General features: G+C 42.8%; 1 protein-coding gene across 8 annotated transcripts in view; it reads right to left on the bottom strand.

The window, feature by feature from the left end:
- Positions 1–2,040: 2,040 nt before the first annotated feature.
- Positions 2,041–23,971, bottom strand: part of ARHGAP22 (Rho GTPase activating protein 22) — a 130,163-nt gene continuing 108,232 nt past the window's right edge. For 7 of the 8 annotated variants that reach the window (XM_088059531.1, XM_088059528.1, XM_088059527.1 and 4 more), the window contains 6 exons: positions 19,833–20,040; positions 16,102–16,234; positions 11,102–11,175; positions 10,035–10,156; positions 6,821–7,724; positions 2,041–2,770 (listed from right to left, as the gene is read on the bottom strand). In XM_088059531.1, the coding sequence (XP_087915657.1) occupies positions 2,542–2,770; positions 6,821–7,724; positions 10,035–10,156; positions 11,102–11,175; positions 16,102–16,234; positions 19,833–20,040 (1,670 nt within the window). In that variant the 3' untranslated portion in view covers positions 2,041–2,541. Of the gene's footprint in view, positions 2,771–4,280; positions 4,329–6,820; positions 7,725–10,034; positions 10,157–11,101; positions 11,176–16,101; positions 16,235–19,832; positions 20,041–23,971 lie in introns of those variants that run through there. The other variant, XM_088059532.1, reaches the window with a different exon arrangement.

A 23,971-nucleotide genomic window follows, 5' to 3' on the forward strand; every position in this document is an offset into this window, starting at 1 on the left:
GGAACTGGTTTGTTTCACGCCTCATTTTAAGTGGATGGGGTTTCTTTGTATATCAAAAAGAATTAATTTTATCTTGGATACCAGATCATGTAGTGCTATAGAGCTCATGATCCTATCCTGGATCTGCAAGTTTGGGATAGGTGGGTTTGTTAGCTGTTACCTAAGGTTAAATACTTAGGAGAGTTAAGCTTGTCTCTGGTGTATTTGATGTCTTGTCTTCCAGTCAGCAGGGCTCAGTTCTTGAGTTTGTAGTGTGAACTAAAGGGAGCAGTCTGCACTCAATACATACAGGAGATAATGCAATATAAATGGTGTAAGGGAGGTGTGGGCTGGCAGGGTGGATACAGAAAGGCTTCCGTGTTTTGGGTAGAAATAAAATAAGGGATTAAAATACCCTGCTTGCTACTAGTACTTGGATTGAATGTTGCTGTTTATCAGTCCTGGTCTTCTACTTACGACCTGGTTCAGACAACCCTCCAAGTTAAGGTTTATTTTGTGATGACTGATCTGGTACCTCCAGCTACCTGCCAGGCTGTGCTTTTCCAGCTCAGTCACTGTTACTGCTTCTCTCTCACATTATGCATCTGATGCTGCTGTTTTAAATGGCCATCTTATTCCTTAAAGGGTCACATATGACCATTGGTAATGAATCCAAGGCAGAGGTGGAAAAAGCAGATGGGGATGATGCTCATACCTGCAGGTAGCAGGCAACTGCTGCTGAGCATGCAGGTACCTGCCTTATGCCAGGGGCAGTAAAGAATCCAGGGCAGCTGGAGAGCCTGGGGAGTAGGAAAAAGGTTTTGAAATAACTGAATGAACCTTTCCACATGGCTTACTGTACCACCTTGCTTGCTTCCTTCCTTATCCAGGAAAGATTAGGTCAAAATTTTGCTTTTTGTTTGCTTTAAACGGTTTAAAATTTTTACATTTCTATAGGAAGGAGAAGTGTTACAGTGCAGTAGAAACAAGTTAACACCCAGATGTTTTAAATATTGAAATAGCTGGATGTCTGTATGATGATGAGGAGAACGTATATCTTTCAGTATTGACTATTTCCTGGTATGTAAAAAACCCATTCTAAGGTTATTTCCAGACAGTGAGTCATAGTCTTCTCTAGAGTAAGAAATGAGATTCAGGGCGTTTTTCAAAATACTTAAAATAAAGCAGTCTTCTTTGTTACAGTCTGTACTTTCCCATTAGCCAGTTCAGGTTGTTGTGGCACTTCTTTTATCCTTAGAGACTCCCAAACTACCTCAGGATGTCAAAGATAGAGTGCCAAGACAGAGTGAACAGTGCTGGGCTCACATGTGGAATTCAAACTGAATCTGGTGAAACCATTTTCTGTGTGCAGGCTCTGCATGGCTCAGTGTGTTACAAATGCTATGCAGAACTTCTTTAAATCACTTGGAATGGAAGTCAGCCCTGTCAGCAAATAACCGGAACTTACAGCTTCATTCTAATGATTTTTCCTTAGCAGAAGGAACTTGGGATGATGGGTTGTTTGCAGTATTCTTCCTGTCCCCTCATCTCCCTGTAAGAACTAACAACAAAAATATCAGCTGGTATCAAGAGAAATGTTACAAGGCAGGTAAGTGTACATTGTCCAGGAAAGGTTAAGGATAGATCCCCACCCTCCCCCCGTTACCACCGACATCCCCCACCCCAATTGCACTAATTCCTCTTACCATAAGTTTTGCTATTAAAATTTGGATGTGTTTTGATGATATGAATCTTGCATCTTCTACCTTAATACATCTATTGACTCAGATTTTTTTTTTCTTGCAGCTAATACTGCTCTATTTTTGGCTCAGAAAACCCTCAGATACCTAGGGCAAAATGTGCATATTTAAAGTTCCACAGAGTTTGTGTAATCAATATGATTATTAATCAAGTTTAATTTAAAGCTGCATTTTTGTGAAACACTGAAACCATTTGGTGGGTAAGGGACAATTTTAGTGAATTTTCAAAATTTTGATATCCTCAGCATGTTTGCAGACCTTGTTTTCATAATATCTTCATAAAATAATACCACTCTGAATGAGAAATTTGAACAAACTTTATGGAGGGAGTGGGGCAAAAACCACCTCATTAAATCTGTCTGTCAAACCTCCCAGCTGTGGTGACAGACTGGAACTGCCGCCTTCCCAAGCACAAGTGTGGGAATCCCTCAGCTCATGCTCAGCTTGGTTATTGGTTCTGGCCATGCACCCACCCTGCAGGACCTTCCACTGTTCTTGAGCCAGCAAAAGGATGGTGCAGTTGACTCCAAAGATGGCAGCAGGGCACTCTGGAGAAGAGTATCTTAAGTTCTGTGGATACAGAGGGGACCCACTCTTTCTTGGCAATCTGACACTAAATTTTCAAGCTTTATAGTCCACAGTCTTTCCCAACTGGCCCAAATACTATAGCACATGAAAAGACAACGGGGCAAGTGTCACTGAGAGCACAATCACTATAGCATTACTCATGATACATGAGTATACCAGAACAAAATACGCATTTTCACTCATTTTGCCAGGAACAGGATTTTCTATACTTGTTCTACTTGGGGACTTTAGCACTTTGACTCCCAACAGTTAAACATCCTAATGTTGAAAAAAATTCTTCCATTTCCTTCTGCAGGAGGTAATTTCTCTTCTCGGCATCTTCCCGAGCGCGTTCAGAATTCCTCAGCTTTATCTCCAGCATTGTGTATTTCTTTCGTTCTTGGTCCAGTTCTTCTTCTAACCTAACCACTTGGTTCCTCAGGTCTGCACTTGTTTCTTCAATTCTTAAAACCAACAGAGAGAGGGAAAAAAAAAAAAAGGCTTTATAAAGTGGCTGGATAAATACAGCTGATAACTATAAAAACTCTAGAGGAACAACTTAAATTTAACATATTCAAAGACTTAAATTTTAAAGGAGATAACTAAATGGCATTTCAATACTGCTGTATTTAAGGGCAGAGGATTCCTTGAAAGCTAGAGCTTCCTTTATTTGCATCTCGAGAAAAATGCTCAGATCTTACAAAACAATGCATACTTATCAGTACCAGACTGCCTGGCTAAGGAGATGTATTAACTCCTCACTTAGGCACAGTTCAAGTAGATCATTCCAAAATAATCTTTTAATCTCTGTTTTCACCCTGATACTGTGTTTCCCTATATGGCCATCCAGTACAGAGGAACCTCCTTAGGGATCAGATAGGAATGAGGTTGCAGTCCTTCCTCACCATCCATTTGATGGTATTTTCTGTAAAGTTTATCATTGACATTGGGGTGGGATACAGGATTTCATGAAGCCAAATTTTCACATGAGGAAGAATCAGAAGAACAGTTCTTAAATGTATCTGTGCACAAAGCGCTGAAGCAAAATTCAGAGATTTTCACTCAGGAGGTCCAAGAACAAGGTTCATGGTTTTGTGGTTTCAAAGAAGCACAGAAGGCACAGCACTTGCTGTTCTCCCCCTTTGTTTCCCAATCACAAGACCAAAGTAGTGGTGTTAAGACTGAGGAAGGAATATTTTCAGATAGAAATTACTGATTACTAGAATGTAAATTTAAAAATTAGGCTTTTACAATGAAAAATTCCCTTCCTCTAAATAAAATAAATACAACCCTAACAATTTCCAATACAAAATCACCCCCACCTCTCCTTGATCAGTCCAATACTCAATTTGGAAGCTGGTGTGTAGCATCCCAGTGGAACTGTGAAGGGGTTTAGTCAGGGTAACTGATTATCAAGAAGGTCACGCTGCTGCCTCCATAAAAAAGCAAGAATGGAAAAAAAAGGGGTGTTGGGCAGTCCCAGAAGGGTCTGAATTCTGCTTTATGACCAAGAGGCAGTGCAATGCTTCACCTTAAACTTTTCCTTTCTGTTCCTTTACATACAGGTAAAGATGGTAGTTTGATTATAGCCACAGTTTTCACAATGAATCAAAATCACAGGTGCACTGACCTCCACCAAATCCAGCAAAAAGCATCCTGTGGATGAAGGCAGACCTTTATCCCCAGCCAGCTGTCAGCTGGAATATGACACTTCTGAAGCTGGGATGCTTCCCCACACACACACATTACAGCTCTGAGCTGCCAATTACATTTTCTACCACTGAGTTTAGGGGTCAACTACAGCAGCCTGCACTGAATTACACAGGGTCACGGTACTTACAGCATTTCTACGTTCATTAACAGTCCTCTCCAAATACTTACACTTTCTTAAGAGAGTCCCATGTGGTAAACATGAACTACTGAAACTCAACAGAGAATGTCAGATAATTATATTTACCTTGAGGGAGAAATGCTCTGGAACAGAGTGGTTACAGGAAGGCTGTAAAACTTGCCTCCCTCTGACTAAGAGAGAGAAAATGGGCAGTTGATGAGAAATAACAGCTTTTCTATCAGCAAGTGTTCCTTACCTCTGCCCCAGGCAGGTACTCACTCTGCTTTCCCTTCACTTATGTACATGCCAACAAAACAGCTCATATTCTTTCATTAAAACATGTCCTGCTAGATACACACAGTTCTGCAAACCACACAAGCACATGTGCATTTTTGGGGGACTAAATTATCGTCAATAAATCAAAGCTGGTGCAGCAGCTTATATCTTTTGTGCTAAGCAGCCTCCCTTTGCTAGTTAGCTCCTGTCTTTTCGTAGTAGCAGACTTCCATGCAGTCTATAAAGGAACATACTTTTGCACCCATAAATTGCTGCAGATGTAGTAAAAACATTGCAAAATTTTTGAGAGCTGAAAAACTTGGCTTGAAATTCTTAGACTTGACAGCACAGTCCTTCAGGCTGTAATCCTGAACAGCTGGAGTCATCCTGTTTAATACAAAAAGGCAGCAATTGCATCTTGCCTGGTTTTTTGAAACTTTAGTTCATTAGGCATTTTCCTCTCAGCTACTTTGCCCTGTGAGACCTGGCCAATTTAGAGTCCTCCCCTCGAGCCACAGTGCTCTCTGTTCCATCCAGCTGCAGGGGAAAGGCAGGTATGGGAGCTGAAGCAGCCAGCAGCTGGAATGAAGAACAGGTCTTCCTGGATGCCCCTGATGTCAGCAGCTTAAAGCTCCATTGGAACAGGTTTACTGATAAGAGGTGGAAAACCATGTCTTCCCCCAGGCAGCAGGCAAGAATGTGCAGCTACACATTTCCAGGTTTTGCAGCCTGGTATTTCTGTTTATTAACCTGTATCCCTGCAACAAGGCTTGCCAGGACAGCTCTGCACAATTAAATGTAAGGCACATACCCTCACCTCCCTCACATTTTGCATCAGTAGGGCAGCTAGAAAAACAAACCATATAAGCCATGAACCTCCACCCTCATTCACAGACCCTTCACAACATCCCATGCTAGCAACTGCAGGTGCTTCATAAGCTCTTACACCTGTACACAACAAGGTGGGGCTTTTCTCCCACTCGGGGATGTTAGGTGGGAGCTGAAACTGCTGCACAGCCTGATTCTCCTTCCAGCTCCACACACCAAGGCAGTGCAGTGCAAGAGGCAGAAATGCAGCACAGGCTGGCAAGCCACCACCAGAGGAAATCATAAAGCAGAAAGATAGCAAGAGGAATTCCTACCTTAACAACTGGCCCATGAGAAGAATGACAGTTCAGATACATTTTTGAGAAATTACCTTAAGAAAAAAGTGCCAAAAAACGCAGCCTAAAGCTGTCCTATACAATCCCATCAGTCTTATGTGCTTTTGGTACCATGTTTGGGAGACTGGCAGCATTTTCATACCTCAATTTCCAATCTGAGTTTTAATAACTGAAGGAGTATAACAGTAACACCTTAACACAAAAAAACCCCAAACCCCAAGAACTCAACTATTTCTAAGAAATGGGACTACTGCCTTTCAATGCAGAGTACTGGTGCTGCAAAGTAGCTTGTACTATAATATGGTGTGCAATTTTGCACATGGCTATATATTAAAATATATCTAATTCCTTTAAGCATCAATATTTCATGTGCCTATTTCCCTGAATGCTTTCCTAAAAATCTTATCACATACACTCATAAAACCTAATATACTCACACAAATTAATGACTCCCTTGTTATTAATATTCTCTACTTCCTACAGCCCCAGCCCTACACACAGCTCTCCTGAAAACTGAAAGGATTTTTTCTGAGCTCGGATGGAAAGTACAGCACCAGCAGTTATGCAAAGAAACACCAGCTGGCACATGGCACAGTTCACACTGCTCCCCCAAGCTAGGCTACTCCATCAGCCAAGGACCACTCTCTACATCAGAAACCAAAAGTGAGGTTTCAAGAAGTTCAGCACAAAAGGGCTGCTGAAAATACTATAGCTAAGATGCAGTCCCAATACCATCACCCCCCCAAAAAAAAAAATGTGGAAAACAGTCAAGAGCAGTTTCCTCAAGAATGCTGCTGTTGGGAAAAGAACAAGAAGCCCTCTTTTTCAGACTGGTCTGGTACAAGTATCAGCACCTGCTCAGATCATCCTTGTTGAGGCCTGACCATCTTGGGTCCCAATTCCTCCCTACAAGATGTTTGCTTTGCTATTTCTCTGAGAACACTAAGAAATAGTTTTGGCATTACCTGTGCAGTTCTCATTTACAGTGAAAACACAGAATATGAAGTATTTGATTTCCCTGTGTCATAGAAATCCCCCTTTGTTTTCTTTTTTGTTGCTTTCTTAAATCAGAGAAAGAAAAGTTGGATTCAGAGAGTAGCAAGGAAAAAGTAGAACCAAATCTGCTGTCACCCAACCCCAAATTTCAGGGCTGAGAACCTGATACCCTTGGTAGCCCACACCCATGTTCTGACAGGGAGAATGTTGACAGACAACTTCCTTGTGCCCCCTGCAGATGACATTACCTTTTGATACTAGTCTCATACTCAGTCCTCTGTTTGCTCAGTTCTGTCTTTAGCTCCACCACCAAGCTCTGTAAGGCCCTGGAGCATTGGACAGAGTCTCGGGAAGCTGCAGCTGGGTCACTCTGTTCACTGCTGCTGCTGCTGCAGGCTTCAAACCTGTCCGTGCTGTTCTCCAGATCTGCTGTCTTGACCTCGCTCTGAGACAGCGAGCCCTGAGTTACCCACTCGGTTTTTAGGGAGCTTAAAGCAGAAGAGTCACTGGCCCGGCAGGCTGGGCAGCTGCTCACCGAGTCCATCACGGAGATCTCACAGGATGATGTAGACCAGGTGGTGCTGGCCATGCTGTGTGTGCTGAGGGACAGGCTGGATGAAGGGACATTGTCATAAGTAGAGAGTCTCTGGGAGGAACACGAGTCTTTCACTCGTTCCCCAGAAGCTGTCCGGCGGTGGCCTCGGAGAGAGTACAGGCCGTTCATCAACCAGTTCCCACTGGAGGAGAGGTTGGGGATATCTAAGGATGAGCTGCCCAGCTTTGGACTCACAGAGCGTGCTCCCTGCTGGCGGAAGGAATATTTCCACGGAGGCAGTGTCTGCACTCTTTTACTGGGGCTCGTGGCAGGCTGAGTCGATTTGCCACTGTGCTCTGGAGGAGTGATTTTCACTGCAGGTCCCGGAGTGGCCTCTAGAGCCACAGCATTGCCAGATGGCAAATCAGCGGGGCTGGCAGCGCTGTTCTGTGACCTGCTGTCCTCCCCGTCCTCCTCGGAGATCCACTCGACAGTGCTGCGCTGGCGCACGGGTCTGATTTCCAGCTGGCTCCCTGGCACATCCCCCTGAGGAACAGCAAAGATCCGCCCCTGTTCACTTATCAGCACTGTCATCAGGTGCTGAACCAGCGAGGTGCCTGTGGATGGAAAACAAAGGCAAGCAGGTGAGGAGACATGGAAGACCTCTGCGACTCACCCCAGCCTGTTTGCATGACTGGGTTGCACCCAGTTTTTTGGTCTGAACAGGCCCAGAGCTACTGCTTACTGAGAAATCACAAATTTCAGCTCAGGCCTTCTGCTACACTCAGTGTATAGAGAAACTTGCAGGAAGCATGACATCTGCATTATATTATATATATTATTATATATATATATTATATCTGCACTCACAGAGGGTGTACAGGAAGTGCAGAAAGTGCTCACAATTATTTAAATCCTCAGAAATGTGCTGGTACCGTTCTCCAGGAGTGGAGTAAACCATTATGAACTAACAGAGAACACCACTTACCAAACCTAATACAAAGCACTTCCTACAACAGAGGAAAACCTTTAGAAGGGTGAATAAGCAATTCTATTTTTAAGTGTTGCCTGAAATAGAGAATAAGGCAAACATACTCAGGGTTCAAGGCAAGAGCCTGATTTTATTGATGAGTTTTTGACCTAATAGCAAAATGTACTGAGCTCACCTACCACTTCTATTTTATATCTGTGAATGCAGGAAGAGAACTAAATGTCTTGAAAATAAGGGCATTCCTAACAATTCCTAACAAAGCTGTCAAACTTTGGATACTTCCATTTGAAACACATGGTTTAAATTTTAAGAGAGACACAATTAGAGTGCTTTTTGTTAAGATCTCATTATCAGTTTATTTAGGAGATCCAAATTACCCTGAAGCTTAAAAAAAAAAAGTTGAGTCCACTTCTCTGTTACTTTTATCTAACCAACCTCAACTAAATTCTCTACTAAAATAAAACATTGCCAATCCTGTTATGAGTATAATGATTAAGTCTAAAAATCCAGCCCACATATCCTAATTTTTCTACCAATTTTCCAATTGAAAACTGAAACTGAAAAATTCCAGTTTTTTCAGTTCAAATCTGTGGCAATACAGAATTCCTGGTCAGATCACTGTAGTGTTTTCATAGAGACCCCAGCACCTGCACGTGTGCACCTACACACAGTACAGGCACCTCTGCCCTCGGATGAGCTGCAGAATTAAATGCCTGAGGTGATGTGAACCCAAATTTGTCCCTTGTGCCAGCTGAGCAGAGAGCACGCTGCTGGCCAAGGCTGCGAGAGCCGTGCCAGCGCTGGCCCGGTGGCCACTAGGGGAAGTCCCAGCATCGCACACAGGCTGATTTCAGCTGTCCCCTCCTCCAACACTGAATAACAAGCACTGCTGCCGCACTCCCTTCTTCTCCTCACGATTTTTGTACCTTCTGCACCTCCAGGGGAAGGTATCAAATTCACCCTTAAAACTATGACCCACATCTCTGTGGTAGGCTTTAAGTCCCTGAACTACTATAATACGTCATGTCATGCTCTGAAGTTGTCCTGTTGCCTTGCAGTGAGTTGCCATCCTGGGGGACACATCTGCACATCACCTGTGAAGAGCTAAAGGCATTTCTGCTGCTAAGGCATGACAATACTGGCCTTCTGTGAAGGATTTGCATCACAGAAAATACCACATCTGCTGTCCCCTACAGCTAGGGAGCAGAATCAGAGCCAAGTTCAGGTATCCTGGGCACAACATCTCCATCTGCGCCTAATTAATTCATCAACCCTTTTTGTAGACTTGCCAAAATCCTACAAAACTTATGCAAAAATCTTGCTAAAACTTGCACCACAGTAGTGTTTCAATGCAACCTGGGAGAGGAGCTGTATCCTAGCCCTAATGTCAGCCTGCTTGACTCATATGAAAGCAAGTAATTTTAAAGCTTCAGATTTTTTTACATCCAAAATTAAGTGATTATCAACTCCTTTTTTTTTTTAAGTTTTGTGTGAAGTTTTGATCCATACAGTCTTCTTAGAAGACAACACTTCTAAGACACTTCTAGTTATAGCTTCTGTGGCACAGCCAGAACTCCAGTCCTCATGGTCCGGATGTTGTCTACAGGGAGCTGTATAACCACTGAAATGCACCAATATTAAATGATTACAGTTTGGTACTTAAGCACAGTCCTTCTGAAGAAACAGTGGAGCTTTCATTTTAGCAGTAGGTTCAAAAAGAGTTTCAGGGGCACATGGTGGAGAGGAGAGACTCTCCCAGTCCAGTGGTGAGAGGGATAAGATGCCAGCTGGAATACCCCTCACAGGCCCTGATGAAAGGGATGGCTTGACTTGTTCTGACTGTGCAGATAACTGATACAGCTACCAAGGAATGTATGGCTTTCACTTACAGCTCCAAACTACAGCTGCTGTGCCATCCCACCAGAACAGCACCTACCTTCCATCATGGTCACCGGATCCTCCATTTTGGGCCGCAGTATGTTTGGTCCAAATACTGTAGCCAGGTTCTGGACACTCATCTTGTTAATGCTGGAGTGAGCCTGAACTTCGTCAAGGAACCTTGAAAAGCCCCCCCAGAAGAATCAAAGGAGGAGGGAATTCATAAGTAAGTCACTTCTCTGACTATAAGCATTCAGTTTTGTTCTGTTTTCATACAACCCTGACACCTGAAATGATTTGAGGAACTGCAGTAGCTTAGGTATTCAGTATAACCCCAGATCCCTCCTAGTATATGAACCAGAGAAGACAGGATGTTTTCTGCCAGAAGTACCCACCTAGCAGGGACCCAGCCATCTACTGGGTCTTAAAGGACAGAGTTTTACATTTTTATAGGAATTCTCAAATTACATGGATCGACTTTGGTGAATTTTCACTTACAGATATAACAGAAGCAATAAGTCATCTCCTTGTCTGAGAACTAGAAGCCTGTGGAAAGAGCTTTGTGGCTTGGCTTTACTTTAACAAAATACATGTCACATGGAAGTAGCTTTAAAAATCATCTCCTTCCAGTCCCCAGATAAAGAGGCAGCCCAAGAACTGGGAAAATTAGCAGAGATGAAAGGAGACAAGGCTGTGGGGTCCCTGGTAATCAAAGAGGAAGCCACTACTGACCCCACTTCCAAACCAGAGCAAATGCCAGACTGGCTATTCTGACTGCATCTGCTACTCAACTTGTCTCATAAATCTTACAGGTGTGCAGTATCTGGAATAAGTGTCTATCTTTAATGATCTATAGGTGCTTCTGAAATAAAACAATATAATGTATTAGTATCACTCATACCTACTGCCAAGGCTGCAGGTGGCAGCAATTTGCTTGGCTGCTCCTCTTGGATAAACCAAGAGCTTCCTTCAGGCAGGCTGCATTCACCTCCACATTTTTTAAAGAAGTTGTAACTTACACTTAAGTGGTTTTTGAATATTCATACTTTCAGACTATACTATTTGCATATAGGATATCTTCACAAAACTTAGAGACTTTTCCAAGTGTTAATTAATTTCACTTACTTGCATATGTATTTGAGGAGGTTGTAGTTAGCTTGGGGCAAATTCTTCACCTGTTTAACCAGTTCCTGGGTACCCTGAGGGACAGGAAAAACAAGAAGCAGAGTTATTAATGTAAATGCTGTAAAGCAGACTTGACTTTCCTTTAGGACTACAAAGTCCTCTTTCCACAGCCAAATGCTGAACAACAGATGATAACACAAAGAGGTTTTGCTTTAGAAAAGGTGTCATCCAGTGTGTTGTGTCTTACCAAAAATGCAATGTCCAGAACTCTGTTCTCAGTGGAAATCCTCCTGTAAACTTTAAGGGTTGCTATAGAAGCCTTCATTTAGTGAGACTTGCCAGCATTTAAAGCCTGCCCACTGGCATCAGTATCAGTGTACCAGCAGATGTACCTTTGCCTGTTTGAAACTTGGGGACACTGAGTGTGATGCCCTAAGTTTTAACTTCCTTATTTTCCAGATTCTGTACTGCATTAGTATATAACTCTGAACTTCATATAAAGTGTTAGCAAGTTCTCTTCACAGGTTAGCCAAAACAATCCTTTTCCAGCCTGAGAACCAAGGGCTCCGCTGCAGTTTCAGACCCAAAAAGTATAAACAACAGTGAATTGAGGAGAGCAATCTGGGAAGATGGGATTTATAACCTGAAGCTATAAATGGACAATTAAGCCAAATATGGAGATGGACCAAAACTTATAAAGGTGTGAAAAAGTGTGATTCATCATCCATCTTGGGTGGAGCCTCGGCTGGGCTCTTGTACTGCCCAAGGTGTATCCTTTGAAGGTTAATAAATTCCTACTTTATTCCTTTAACACTGACTAGCCTCTGCTCTAGGTAGCAGGATGCCTCTCTCAAGGCATCAAGTGCAGTATAAACACATTTCAGTAGTGATCAGTTGAGCAGAGGAAAGTTTTTTCTTAAAAAAGAGCTAAATGAAATGGGCCCAATTCAGGTACCTCCTTTTTAATGATGCACTTCCATTTGCAGTCATTCTGACCTGGGACATACTTCCTCACAAAATTTCTGTCATTATATTAAAATGTAAGATGACACATCAGCTGAAGGAATGACTTAAACCCCTGAAGCTACTTAAATCATCTAATGAAAACCTCTGACTCAGGAGGCTATTGTCCTGCCACAATCCTAAGTATCATCTTCTTGTTCCTGTCAATGCTGCTGTTGCCCTGGAGATTTGCTTATTTTTGGAGACAACTAAACCTTTTGTGGAAAAACAGATACCAAAGCACATTTAAGGAGGAGTGGTAGCTGCTAACTGATGTTGCAAAAATTCCAGAAGCAAATGGTTCCCAAAAAAAGTGCAGCTGAACATTAATTTAAAACTCTCCTTGAATTTTTAAGGAAGGGAATTCTGTTGGCCAAACTCTTGCAATGTATTCCTGATTTCTCTGGTCCAGACAAGTCAGAAAGATCCATAAGTGCCCATTCCTGCCTTCATCCTTATTACTTTAAATATACAGGTACTTTTTTATTCTCTAGATCCCAGCACAAAAAAAAGTTCTCTAATAAAAACCTGAAACTTAAAATTCTTAAAAGCAGTAACCTCTTTATAATTCCTTAGCTTAAACACTACGCTGGTTTAATGGTGACAGCAATGGAGACACCACTTGAAGTCCAGTCTCTTCTGAAAATCTCAATCCTCTTTTTTAAACTTCTAAATTTTTTTCCATCAAGGATATCTGTTACTGATGTGAAGTTTAAGGTCAGTTGTTCAGGTCAAACAACTTCCAAGTGACAAGTTTAAACCAGAACTATGTGACCTAACAGACCTAATTCCCTCTTGAATTTTGCTCTGTAACCCAATTTATTTCAAATAGGGAAATCAGGATGGTACTTGGCACTGTATTTCAAGTGTTCTGAATTAAAATGCCATTGGCTCCACTGGATGTAAGAGAAAACTTTGGAACAGAAACTTAGGCAGCTGTGAACAGCAGGAAACGACCTGGAGGTAAAAGATGCTACCTGAAAGAAAAAAGTGTTCTAAAAATTTATCATCCATGCTTTGTTTCAAGGAATCTCAGGTACAGTATTACACAGAGAGTATCTTTATATTCAAAGTACAAACACCTGACAGGTAAAAAAAACAAACTCTCTCCTACTGCAGCATTTTATCAACTCTCCCAGATTTGTCATCACCAAGGCCAGAGGCTTAGCCTAGGAGCACCACAGTGACAGCACGGAGGAAAACACAAGCTTGAAACCTCTATAGTAACCAACAGCACTGATCATTGCCAATGGCTGCCTGCAAGTAATAGAAGCACTGTACTGTTATTTATCATGGGATTTTGCAGAAATAACTCTTACCTCCTTGAAAATGCTGCTTTCCAATGAACAATCCCAAACCCAAGGATTTTGCAATGTGTGTAACAGATCAGCACCAATTCAGATCTTCTAGTTTGGCTGGAAAACTAGCAACACTTCAGATGTTCATAAAAAATTCAGATGCCTCTTTGAAAAACACTTGAAGCCTTGTGTGCAATCCACTGAACTGCTGTGTGCATCTCTAGAGTACAGGTAGCAGTGAAGGCTAAAATACCACCATGTCAAGGCAGCTCAAATGAGTTTTTAGGCTTTTGAAGATTTTTTGCTCTAAATTTTCAAACCCTCCACCCAATCAGTTGGGATCAGAATCAAAATTTTTTTAATGCTGCAGTCCTGCTGAAATACCTGGAGACCTCTGCACCATCCAAGGTCTCTGTTACGATCCTGTTTGCATTCAAACACAAGAGATCAGCTGGGTGCAGAATAAAAAGCAATTTGAATAAAAATTGCTTGAATTGAGTAAAAACTTGGGGCAGTACTGGAGCTAGGCCAGATTAATGATCACCACAATAATTCCTATCCATAGTCACAGTACAACAGCATGAGGTGCCAACAATTTTATCCAAAAGGCTATTTTGCTGTAAGCAATTCTGGATTTTTGGGTGTGAGGTGAGGGTGGCTGTACAAAATGAAAACTATATTAAGATATTAAGAGTCCAAAAGTCTCATTCAAAACTTTCAAGTGAAAAATTAAAAGAAAACAGTACTTCAAATTAAACCAGTACGATTACATTTTGTTTCAAAATACTTTTACAAAATAAAATGTTTGATTTTTAAATTCCCTGCTTACCATTACATGTTAAAAATCATGGTTTCAATGAAACCATGTTTCTGAGCAGGGGGATTTTCCATGTGGGAGGCGAGTCAGGCCCCACAGGCTAGGTATGACTTTATGCTGCATTCTGCTCCTCGTGCTACTGTGCACGTACAACCTCTCCACCCTGGTGTGTGCATTCCACCTTTCTTTCTGAAAAGGTAAACAGCCCACGTTAAGGTTCCAGGTTTCCCTGACAAAACCAAAATTGCTTATGTTTACAACAGCACCTTAACAAAACAACTTTGTGCTATGAGCAGTGCTGTGTTTTGTAAGTGTTCATTTTGGCTACCTAGTGAACCCCATTGCCTTTCTAATCTGAAGAGAATTCTGCTCTACAAGTCATTTGAGTCTGACCTTGTTCACACAAGATGTTGCTTCCCAAACTGCTGCAGCCTGTGCAGACAAAATCAGACAAACAATGTAGTTAATAAGCTGAGCAGTGATGTACAATTATGTTTGCCCAATTTGGCAGTGTCTCTACTCTTGTGCAATAGTGCTTAATGGATCCAAAACTTCCCAGTCTGCACATCTTATGACCAAAATCAAACCAGCTCCACCGCCTTAGAAATGCTGCTGTTTCTTGTGACATAACCACTGTGGAGTCCGTAACATGGCACCCTGCAGAGATTCCTGAGTTCACTAAGGATAAGGCAGAAAATGAACAAGTTTTGGAGGAAGTAGACACACACCTCTCCATACTAAAATACAACACTAGTGCACTGGCACCCTGATGTCCAGAATGCAAGTACATATCCACGTGTGGTAACATGCTGTGTCATGCACAGAAATTTGCTTTCTCACAGTTAACTAGAGGTTATATTATTTGAGTGTTATTTGCCTTTTAACCATAAAAAAACTTATATTGCCACATATGATGCATTTGATGCATGCAAACAAACATCTTCCTGCGGGCATCATAAAGGGTAATTTCCACAGAGCCTTCTGCCACTTGAACTGAAAGTGAACCCCAGACTCGCGGTGAGGAACAGCTTCTACAAATCCTGCCAGAGACAAACACGAGACCACACACAGAAAAGCGACAGAACCGTGGACCACAATTTACAATCCCTCAGGCCTTTGCTTCTTTAGCAAAGACAAGACACAAGTAACAGCCATTCCGGCTTCTTTAAATTTCTGTTCTAGAAGGTGGCACCCACAGATCTGACCAGATCTAACGTGCCTTTGCAATATGCAAAAGGCTAAGGGAACACCACAGTATGGATGAAACAGATCAATCAAATATATTGTAAATTATCCTGTTCCATGACTGCCACAGACTTGGTAGTTTTTGTCAGCCCTTTCCCTTGCCTGGAAACCAAAGAGAAGAACATCATAAAGTTCTGACAAAGTTTTCACAGCATTATTTTCCCCCATTCTAGGATAATACCATAGCCTGCCTTCTCACAGTGCCTTTCCTCAAAGAAAGACAAAGGCCACTGCACTGATCAATGTCTCATCCACCAAAATTTTTGGGAGGGAGAATATACTGTTCTGATATATAAAATGGAAAACACAGACAAAGGGAGTTACTCCATACAGCTTATTAGTGAGTGAACAGCAAAGCTGGGAAAGGAACCCAGATTTCCTCCTACCTTGCATCTCTTGCCAATTATGCTACACAAGAGCTTCGCTCAGAAGAAAGAAGCACCAGGCTACAAGACTGGCTTTTTTTTAAGCAGCAGCCTGTGATAACAGTACTCAATTCACAGCTTCAGGAAAATTCACTGAAAGGTTCCCAGGGACTTCACTGATTTAAATTAAGTTTGAAGAGATGAGAAAAAAACCTGTACTACATTGATTCTTAGGAACATGCTCTGAGGAGGCAGATTAGAAGGATCACTGACCTCTCCCTCATCTTTTGAGAGTAGCTGTCCACAAGAAAGAAAATCTTCATATTTGGCAAAGGGGATGACAGGCTCTGGCAGCTCTCGAAGGTAAAGCTTCAGGAGGGACGCCACAGTGTGAACATCTGTGTTGCTGCAATAGAGAAGAGGGAAGGAAATTTAGAAACCCACACTACCTCAAAGCTTGATACCCTTCATTGGGGGTGCATCAAGGTCCCTCTTAGGGACAGGGACAAAGTAGGCACATGGAAGGAAGCTCTTCTACCAGTCACTGGTAGGGAGGGAGGTCTGTCTGGGAACAAGAGAAATCTCCATTGTGTCAGGATAGAAATGTCCTCAGGTGACACAGACAATGGAAGGGATATGCCCATGATACTGCTTAAGGTAGAGCGACACTGTGGTTCCTCTGCCTTTGTGGACCACGAATGTGAGGAATAGTCCAGGCGAGTTCACAGTGATTACACAGCATTGACAACAGAGCTCTTCCCTACTGTTCCGTGAAACATAACCTCTGAGCCTCTCACTGATCCCTGCTGATACTCTCCCCAGCCAGCACACACATACAGCTGACAGGCTGGGCTCCCACGTGCCCTGGTCAATCATTCAGGAAAAACAGAGGAAGCTGTATTTCCTCCAGGTCCTCTATTGCCCTTTGGTATGGCTGCCAGGCTTGTGGTATTTGGAATTTCCTAGCTCATCTGTTATGAAAGGGTATCAGCTTTTATTTTCTCTCCCAATGCAGGAGCAACTTTTTCCTCTTCCTTCTCCCTTGCTTTAAAGTTGGGGTTGAGGTGTCAGATCCCATGATGAAGACGAACCTTTTCCAGCTACCCAGCTTCTGGTGTATGGTGGTGCCTCTCTCTCATTCCATTTTTCCTGCAGTACAGCACTGTTAATCATTGCAGATGACCTCCTCTGGTCAAGGTTTTGACTGTTGGAAGTCTAAACAGATTCTGTCACCATCTCCTCCCTACCCACCATTGCCCTGACAGTCTTTAAAGAATTCTGAGAAAAATATATCACTGAACATTGGGCAAGAGAGCTTCAAATCCTCTCTTCTCTCCAAAAGCTGAATCTCTTCTACTTAGTATGGCTTTTTTTTGGAACATGTGGTTAAAACAAAACTGGAAAAACTTCAACAGGAAACTCTCAGCAGATACCACTTACTCCTAATCCTGCTAATGCTATTCCTATTAAACAGCTCCATCATATTTGAGATTACCACAGTTTCACACAGTTGTTTTCTTCAGTTGATTATAGTGTTTTACAAATGAGATCAGTATTCTTATTTTTTTCCTTTAGTGTGAAGTTTCAGGCATGGATGGTGGATCTATCACTGAGAAGCAGAGCCCAGAACAGAGCTTCAGGCTCACTGGCTGTAGCAACTGTCTCATCCATGATGCCATATGAAATACAGCCAGACTTTCAGTGGAATGAAAGTGCAGCAGGAACAGACTACTATAGGTGTTTCCAAAACAGTACCACCTGGCCTTTCATAGGAACACTGGAAAAGAAAGCCTTTTAAAAATAAATACTTTAATTGTCAGTCGTCACAAAGGTTTGATCCACCATGGGGCGGGCAGGCTATAAGCACCTGGGATATCACTGTAGTTACAAAAGACATCTAAAAGCACTGACTGCAGCTGGGAAATAAGAAAGGATATTCCTTTCACTGCACCTGATTTGGAAAGAAGCATAAGGATTTCACACTTCTGCTGTCAAGATATTCCAGGCCATACAGAGATAATTTATAGTTACACACAGAGAAAATTATGGTTGCCAGGAAGAAAAGCATTTCATTTAGCCATAGTGGAATTGCCTCTCCCTTACCACTGTCTGTGACTACAAATACGAAAGACCTACTGTATGTACATGTGGGGACATGGTGGAAAAAGCAAAAAGCAATAACTGGGACACCCTCAACTTTCCACTACTCAGGTACTCTAGGCTTGCTTCCTTTGTTTCTGCACTGAACATACTTACTGCATTCCACAGTGACTACCCAAAAGGTAGGCATTCCTTCCTGGAGGTCCCTAGCGCCTCTCTTGAAAGGGAGACTTACCACTGATCTATTTCTGCACCCAAGGTGGTAAGGGACTGGAAGAGGTTGCCTACAGAAGCTATGGATGCCCCTGGAAGTTCCTGGAAGTGTTCAAAGCCAGGCTGAATGGGTTCTGAGAAAGCTGATCCCTTTGATCAGGAAGGAAGGTATCCCTGCCCATGGCAGGGGCCTGGAAAGAGATGAATTTTATGATCCCTTCCAATCCAAACCATTGTACAATTGAATTTTGCTTTAAAAATTCTGGGTGGAGGCTTGGTTTATCTACATAACAATGAAGTTAGGTAAGGCTAAACTAAAACATTAAATTGAAACTTTCATTCCTAATTAATTTCTTCATAGATACTCCTGTTCCAGAGTGTAAGTACTGAATTAAGATAATTCTAATTCTGAACTACCAGACATTCAGTTAAAAATACAAAGGTTTTGTTTAAGAAAAGATTAACTGAGACAATATGATTATTTCAAACTTATTTTTTCATGAAGATATTTCTAAATGTTTGACACTTCCGTTTAGGGAGCAAATAGTGTTTGTGGTTAGGAATCAAAGAAAGGAGGATGGGTGGTCTGGGAAGCTGAGGGAAGGGAAGAATTAGAAGAATGTTCCAAATAAACTCTGAAGATATACTTCCCAAGATGAGACCAAACACACTTTCTGCCCACGCAGGAGACAGTGCAGTGGTAGGCAGGGAAGATGCTGGCAATGTTGAGACTGGCTGCAGGTCCAGAGGCAGAGATCCCTCAAGGTTAATGTGTTGGTAGTACACCAGATGCCGCCAGCATCACCTGGAAAACCAGGGCTAGGTGAGTTCCTGCAAGAAATGGTGCCAGGCTTCCAAGACGAGATCCCAGATCTGATCTCATTTATGGACCTGTGATAGAGATCAGACCAGATCTAAACAATGCCCTTGGATCCAAATATCCCTCAAGTTCAAGGTCTCTGTTAGGGTCAAGCCTTATTTCACAAAGGTCTGTTAAGCTTCGCACAATGCTGACTCACTCCAGGCAGGATGTACATATGACAGAGAGGATGAAATGTTAGTTACAGGGTAAGGACAGCACTTGGCTGGAAGGACCTTGACAGTGTCCACCTTTCTGATCATCCAAATGCCTGAGGGCCAATGTCAGCACAGCTGAGAGCTGCCCCTTGCCTTGCTGCCCTTGGATGGAGCACTCAGAGACAGGGATGACACTCTTCCCATGGGAACAGGTATTAAGCTGAGCATCTAGAAAACAGCTGCTGACACAACGGCCAGGTAAAACATGTCAGATAGGGGTGACTATTCTGAAACCTGGTGACAAAGAGTCAAGATATTGCTCCAGGCAGATCTGATGGGAGAATGCAACACCTGAAACCAGTGCATCACCTAGTTCACCTCTGTAGTACCAATTTCTGTGATGGAATCCCACCAACTGCTCAGTTTTCATTCAATATGTGCTTAAGCTGAAACACTGGATGACCCCCACACATGAGCTCTGTTCCACCCACCACTGAGCTGAATAAAGGCCTCCACACCCACCACCATCTGGGAGAAGGCTCCATCAGCACTTTCAACAGAAAGAATGATGGTGTGGAAAGAACATGTAAGCTAGGATTGCCGCTGCATGGACATTCCTGGCAGATTTTACATGTCACACATACACCAGCCTGAATTTGGTGATATCAACTCACCTGTCAAAAAGGGGTTTCTCTCCACAATCAAAAGAATCCTGCAGATCTTTGACAAGGTTGGCTTGTCCCGGCATCCGAAAGAGCCCCTCCTCTGTAAGACCTCGCTCCCGAATAAAATCCACACACTGTTCCACCAGCAGTGGGGCCAAGCGCTGGCCATATTTCCGCTCGTACTGTACGGTGTCCTCCAAGCGCTGTCCAAAGATCCCTGACAGCAGAGAGCAAGAGAGACATCTGGGTGTCAGCTTAAACTCTTCCTGAGCTGTTGCTTGGGGCACACAAGGAGGGAAGCTTTCACATGGAGGGGGCAGCCTTTGTGAAGGTCCAGTTTCTAACAGACTCTGAAGAATAAAGCTATTTTAAAAAACAAGAATTACATGATGAATTTTTTTTTCCTGCTTACCAGTGCTTCAAACTATCCTCTGCCCCAAGCTGGTTTATATCTGATACACAAGGAAGGCGGGCTTAAGGTTATGTTTATGGTTATTGACAGCTGTGCTGGATTTAGATTAAGTAATTATACTTTCACTGCACCTTCCATCCCAAGAAGACCAAAACAAAGGCTACGTTGACTTTATGGGACACATCTCCTTCCTGAATGCACCCACTGCTTTGGCTGTCACACAGCTGCCCTCCACTGGTGTGCAGCTGGCCAGCCCAACTGGCAGCAATCCCACTGGGAGGGGACTGCTCACACAGCAGAGTACAGCTATCAACATTAAAAGTGGATATTGTGAAAATCTTCCACCATCCTGGGAGACTCTATTTCTTTTCCTTTAATTAAACTTGTTGAATGAATATTAATAAAAATAAAAAAACACAGTAAAATGCATGCAAAATCCATTGCTCTTCCTACTAAAAAGTGTGTGCCGTACTTCCTGCATCTTGAAAATATGAGAAGCACCATATTCTGTAAAACCAGACTGGCCTACATTAATTCTTTACTCAGAACTACTGTAGACATATATCATTAGTTACAAAGCACTATCTGTTTCTTTGGGGAGTCTGGAGTTCCTTGTCAATACCAGCTGCTGAATGCCACTACTGGCATCAGGTGTTTCAGCAGCACAGAAGGAGGCTCAGGCTGTAAGAGCCAGAGATCTTAGTTCAATCCCTACTACTAGAAGACTGCTCCATCTAAAAGGACTGCCACTGAGTTGAATTCTGAAACTCTAGTTCTAGCACCCTACTATGTTTGGTGGAGTAAAGGAGCATAGTATCCAAGTGAATGATATTTTGGCAATAAAAATTCAGTAATCCCAGAATCTACTCCCAGAATTTCAGAATCAACTCTCAGGATTTCAGCTGACATCAGACTAGAACAGGCAGGAAATTCTGTTCAGGGATTTCTCAAAGTTAAGTTCTCTACAGATATCAAGGATCTTTAGATAATTCATTCAGCACTCAGTTAAACCTGCAGGTCTGAAAAATAAAACAGCATGCAATACTGGAGTCAAACTGTTTCACACCCAATGGCCAGAAGCAGTATTTAATCTTGCACATATGTACTTACACCAGGCCAGGGAATCTAGTAATTTCTGAAGGCTCTATTTACCTTCCCCCACTAGTGACCATGTCTTCCTTTTTTTTTTTCCAGGGCTACATTCATGAGACGTTGAAAACTCCTGGTATCAGGAGTTCCCTGACCACTGACCACTGTTCTTCATAGGAGACACCATATCTGCTTTCTATATTCAGTCCAACACTGCTGAATCCTAAGTGAAACAAGCCTCTCATTATTAGTTTCAACTCATCAAACGAAAGCTGCAAGAAGAATCCTGAAGACCAATTTCCTTTCCCTGGCTGTTTGTTATACATCAGAAGACAGAAACTTTCCTTACACCACAGCCTACACAACTGCATTACAGTATCAAAGCCGGAGGGCCATGAGAAGTCTCAAAGGAAATTCCCTCATCCTGGCAGAAGGGCATGCCCTGGAGCATGGGAGTGACTTATCTTTATCATTGTATATGTTTGGTTTATTGTAGAGTAAAGGTTTTACTAGAGCTTATTTCTAATCTCTTTGAATTTTCACTGAGTTGAGTGTCTCTGAAGTCAGTTTCTAGGATAGGGAATCTCTTTCTGCTTTTGCACAGACTACTTTATAATCCCATCATGTAATCCCTGCTGTCATGATGGGGCATATCTCTTTCCTTAAAATGATACATGTTGTCCACTCTTCTAGATGCAAGACATATAAATTCAGGGAGGTCAGGATGTGACACATGTCAAGGCAATAGCTGCCCTCTTTTCTCAAATCCCTACTTGCTGAATCTGTTTCCTAATGCGTCTGTCCAGAGAAAACTCTGGGAAAGAGGTAAAGGCTCTGCACTCCCCAGGCATAAAGCACATATACAATGTTCTTCTGTGAGCTTGTATTCTGATGTTCTACACTTAGATCAAGGCCAAAGGCAGTGTCACACACATAAGCAAGCACACACACAACAACTGCATGCATAATCTCCACTGAAGAGAATCTACTTTTCCCCAGCCATGATTGGTCTGTGCTCAGCAACATCTCCAACACATTTCAGGCAACATCAGTCCTCGTCCTTCACAGACAATTTGGATCACAACAGCAGTAGCTTTCTGTAGGTGCAATCTACCTGTGAGTGACTTCTGGAGACAAGAGGACTACAGTCAAATGGAGACCACCAACACAGAGAATAAGGAATGTGATGCTAAGGTAACAGAGTTAGAAGGGTGATGTCATTTGAGACTCAGATGGAGCAGCAGATGGACCCTTCACAAGCACAGTATCACCATTACTCTGGGTGTCTCCTGCACAGCCAGATGCTGGGGATCCCATCTTTCCTCCTCACACGTTGATGTCAGTAATATTTTTCTCCTTGATGAAAACAACAGTCTTGGGAGGAAATGAAGGCACTGAAATATTCTTATACTGCAATATTCTTCACCTCCCTCCAGACCATTTCAAACAAGTAACAGGAAAAGCCAGGCATGAAACCAAACATGACCAAGGAAGATGATCTGCTTATCACAGGATGAGTGAAAGGAGCTGGCACAAGCATGCGCTGCTTCTTGCGTGACAGTGTCTGCTGAAGGGCTGTGCTAGTGAGATCACACAGTCTGCATAGGTCATTTTTTGGTGGGAAGAAGACTCAAGCTATTGCCAGGGTGAAAGATTTCTCACAGCCCAGCTCTCTCGGCTGCCTTCCACCCTGGTTTTGCTGCCCAAACCAACTTCGAACCAACTCCAGATCTATGCCTTTCTCTCTCCCTTGAACTTGAACCCTAATTTTCCAGGGAACCATCAGAAGGGATAACTAAACATTGCTCAGACAAAATATTTCACCCAAGTGAAGTCCATTGCTAACTGCAACTTTCCCCTTGTTATGTTTTTCAGTTACACTGCAGCTCCATACTTTCTCTCTATCCTACTTTTTTTTTTTTTGCTGAGCCATACACAGGGGCCACCACAGATGCTGCTCAGGAGAAAGACTGCACCCAGGCCAAGTCTTTTGGCAGTAGGAACATTATGGTTGGTGTTAAGAGAGAAAAAGCACAGAGTTGCAGTTAGTAAGACTGGAAAGTTGGCCTTGGAGAAATTGTTCATCTGTACAGTGGCTGCAGAACTTGTCCATGGCTTAGAAAAGAAAAACAGTGTTAAGGTTCATAGAAAGAACAAGCTAAGAGCTACTTATGGAGTGGGGCTGCAAAGGGACTGTCAAAGAGAAATCTGAGATGCTGACAGTTCCAGGCTTGCAGAAATCTTTCATTTGGGCATCTGCTTGATGAAGTTCAGGAGAATTATCACTTGGACCCTCTCAGTCACACTAACAACAGACTTAGCAGATGTGCCTACTTCAGTCTCCCAGCACCACACAGGGCAAACTGAGCAACTGGTGTCTTGTGGCTCTGTATCATTTGTCTCATTTCCGTCAGGTCTCAGAGCTTGTAAAAGTGATGTAGTAAAATGTCCCTGAAACTCCCAGTGTATGACAACATCTCCGGTTTGGACAGAGACTGCCCTGCCTTGCAAGGAGAAGCAATGCGGAGCCAGTCACACACAGCCTCCTGCGCCAGCTCCTCAAGGCACAGGCCTGCTTTTAATCACTGGGCCCTGCAGCTCAGACTGAACTTGGCAGCGCTTCACTCCATTTGATGATCCCGCTGGA

Source organism: Pseudopodoces humilis, chromosome 9 (assembly GCF_049639895.1).
Source record: "Pseudopodoces humilis isolate 2021_Gansu_Grassland_sample_001 chromosome 9, ASM4963989v1, whole genome shotgun sequence".
NCBI classification, from domain to species: Eukaryota; Metazoa; Chordata; class Aves; order Passeriformes; family Paridae; genus Pseudopodoces; species Pseudopodoces humilis.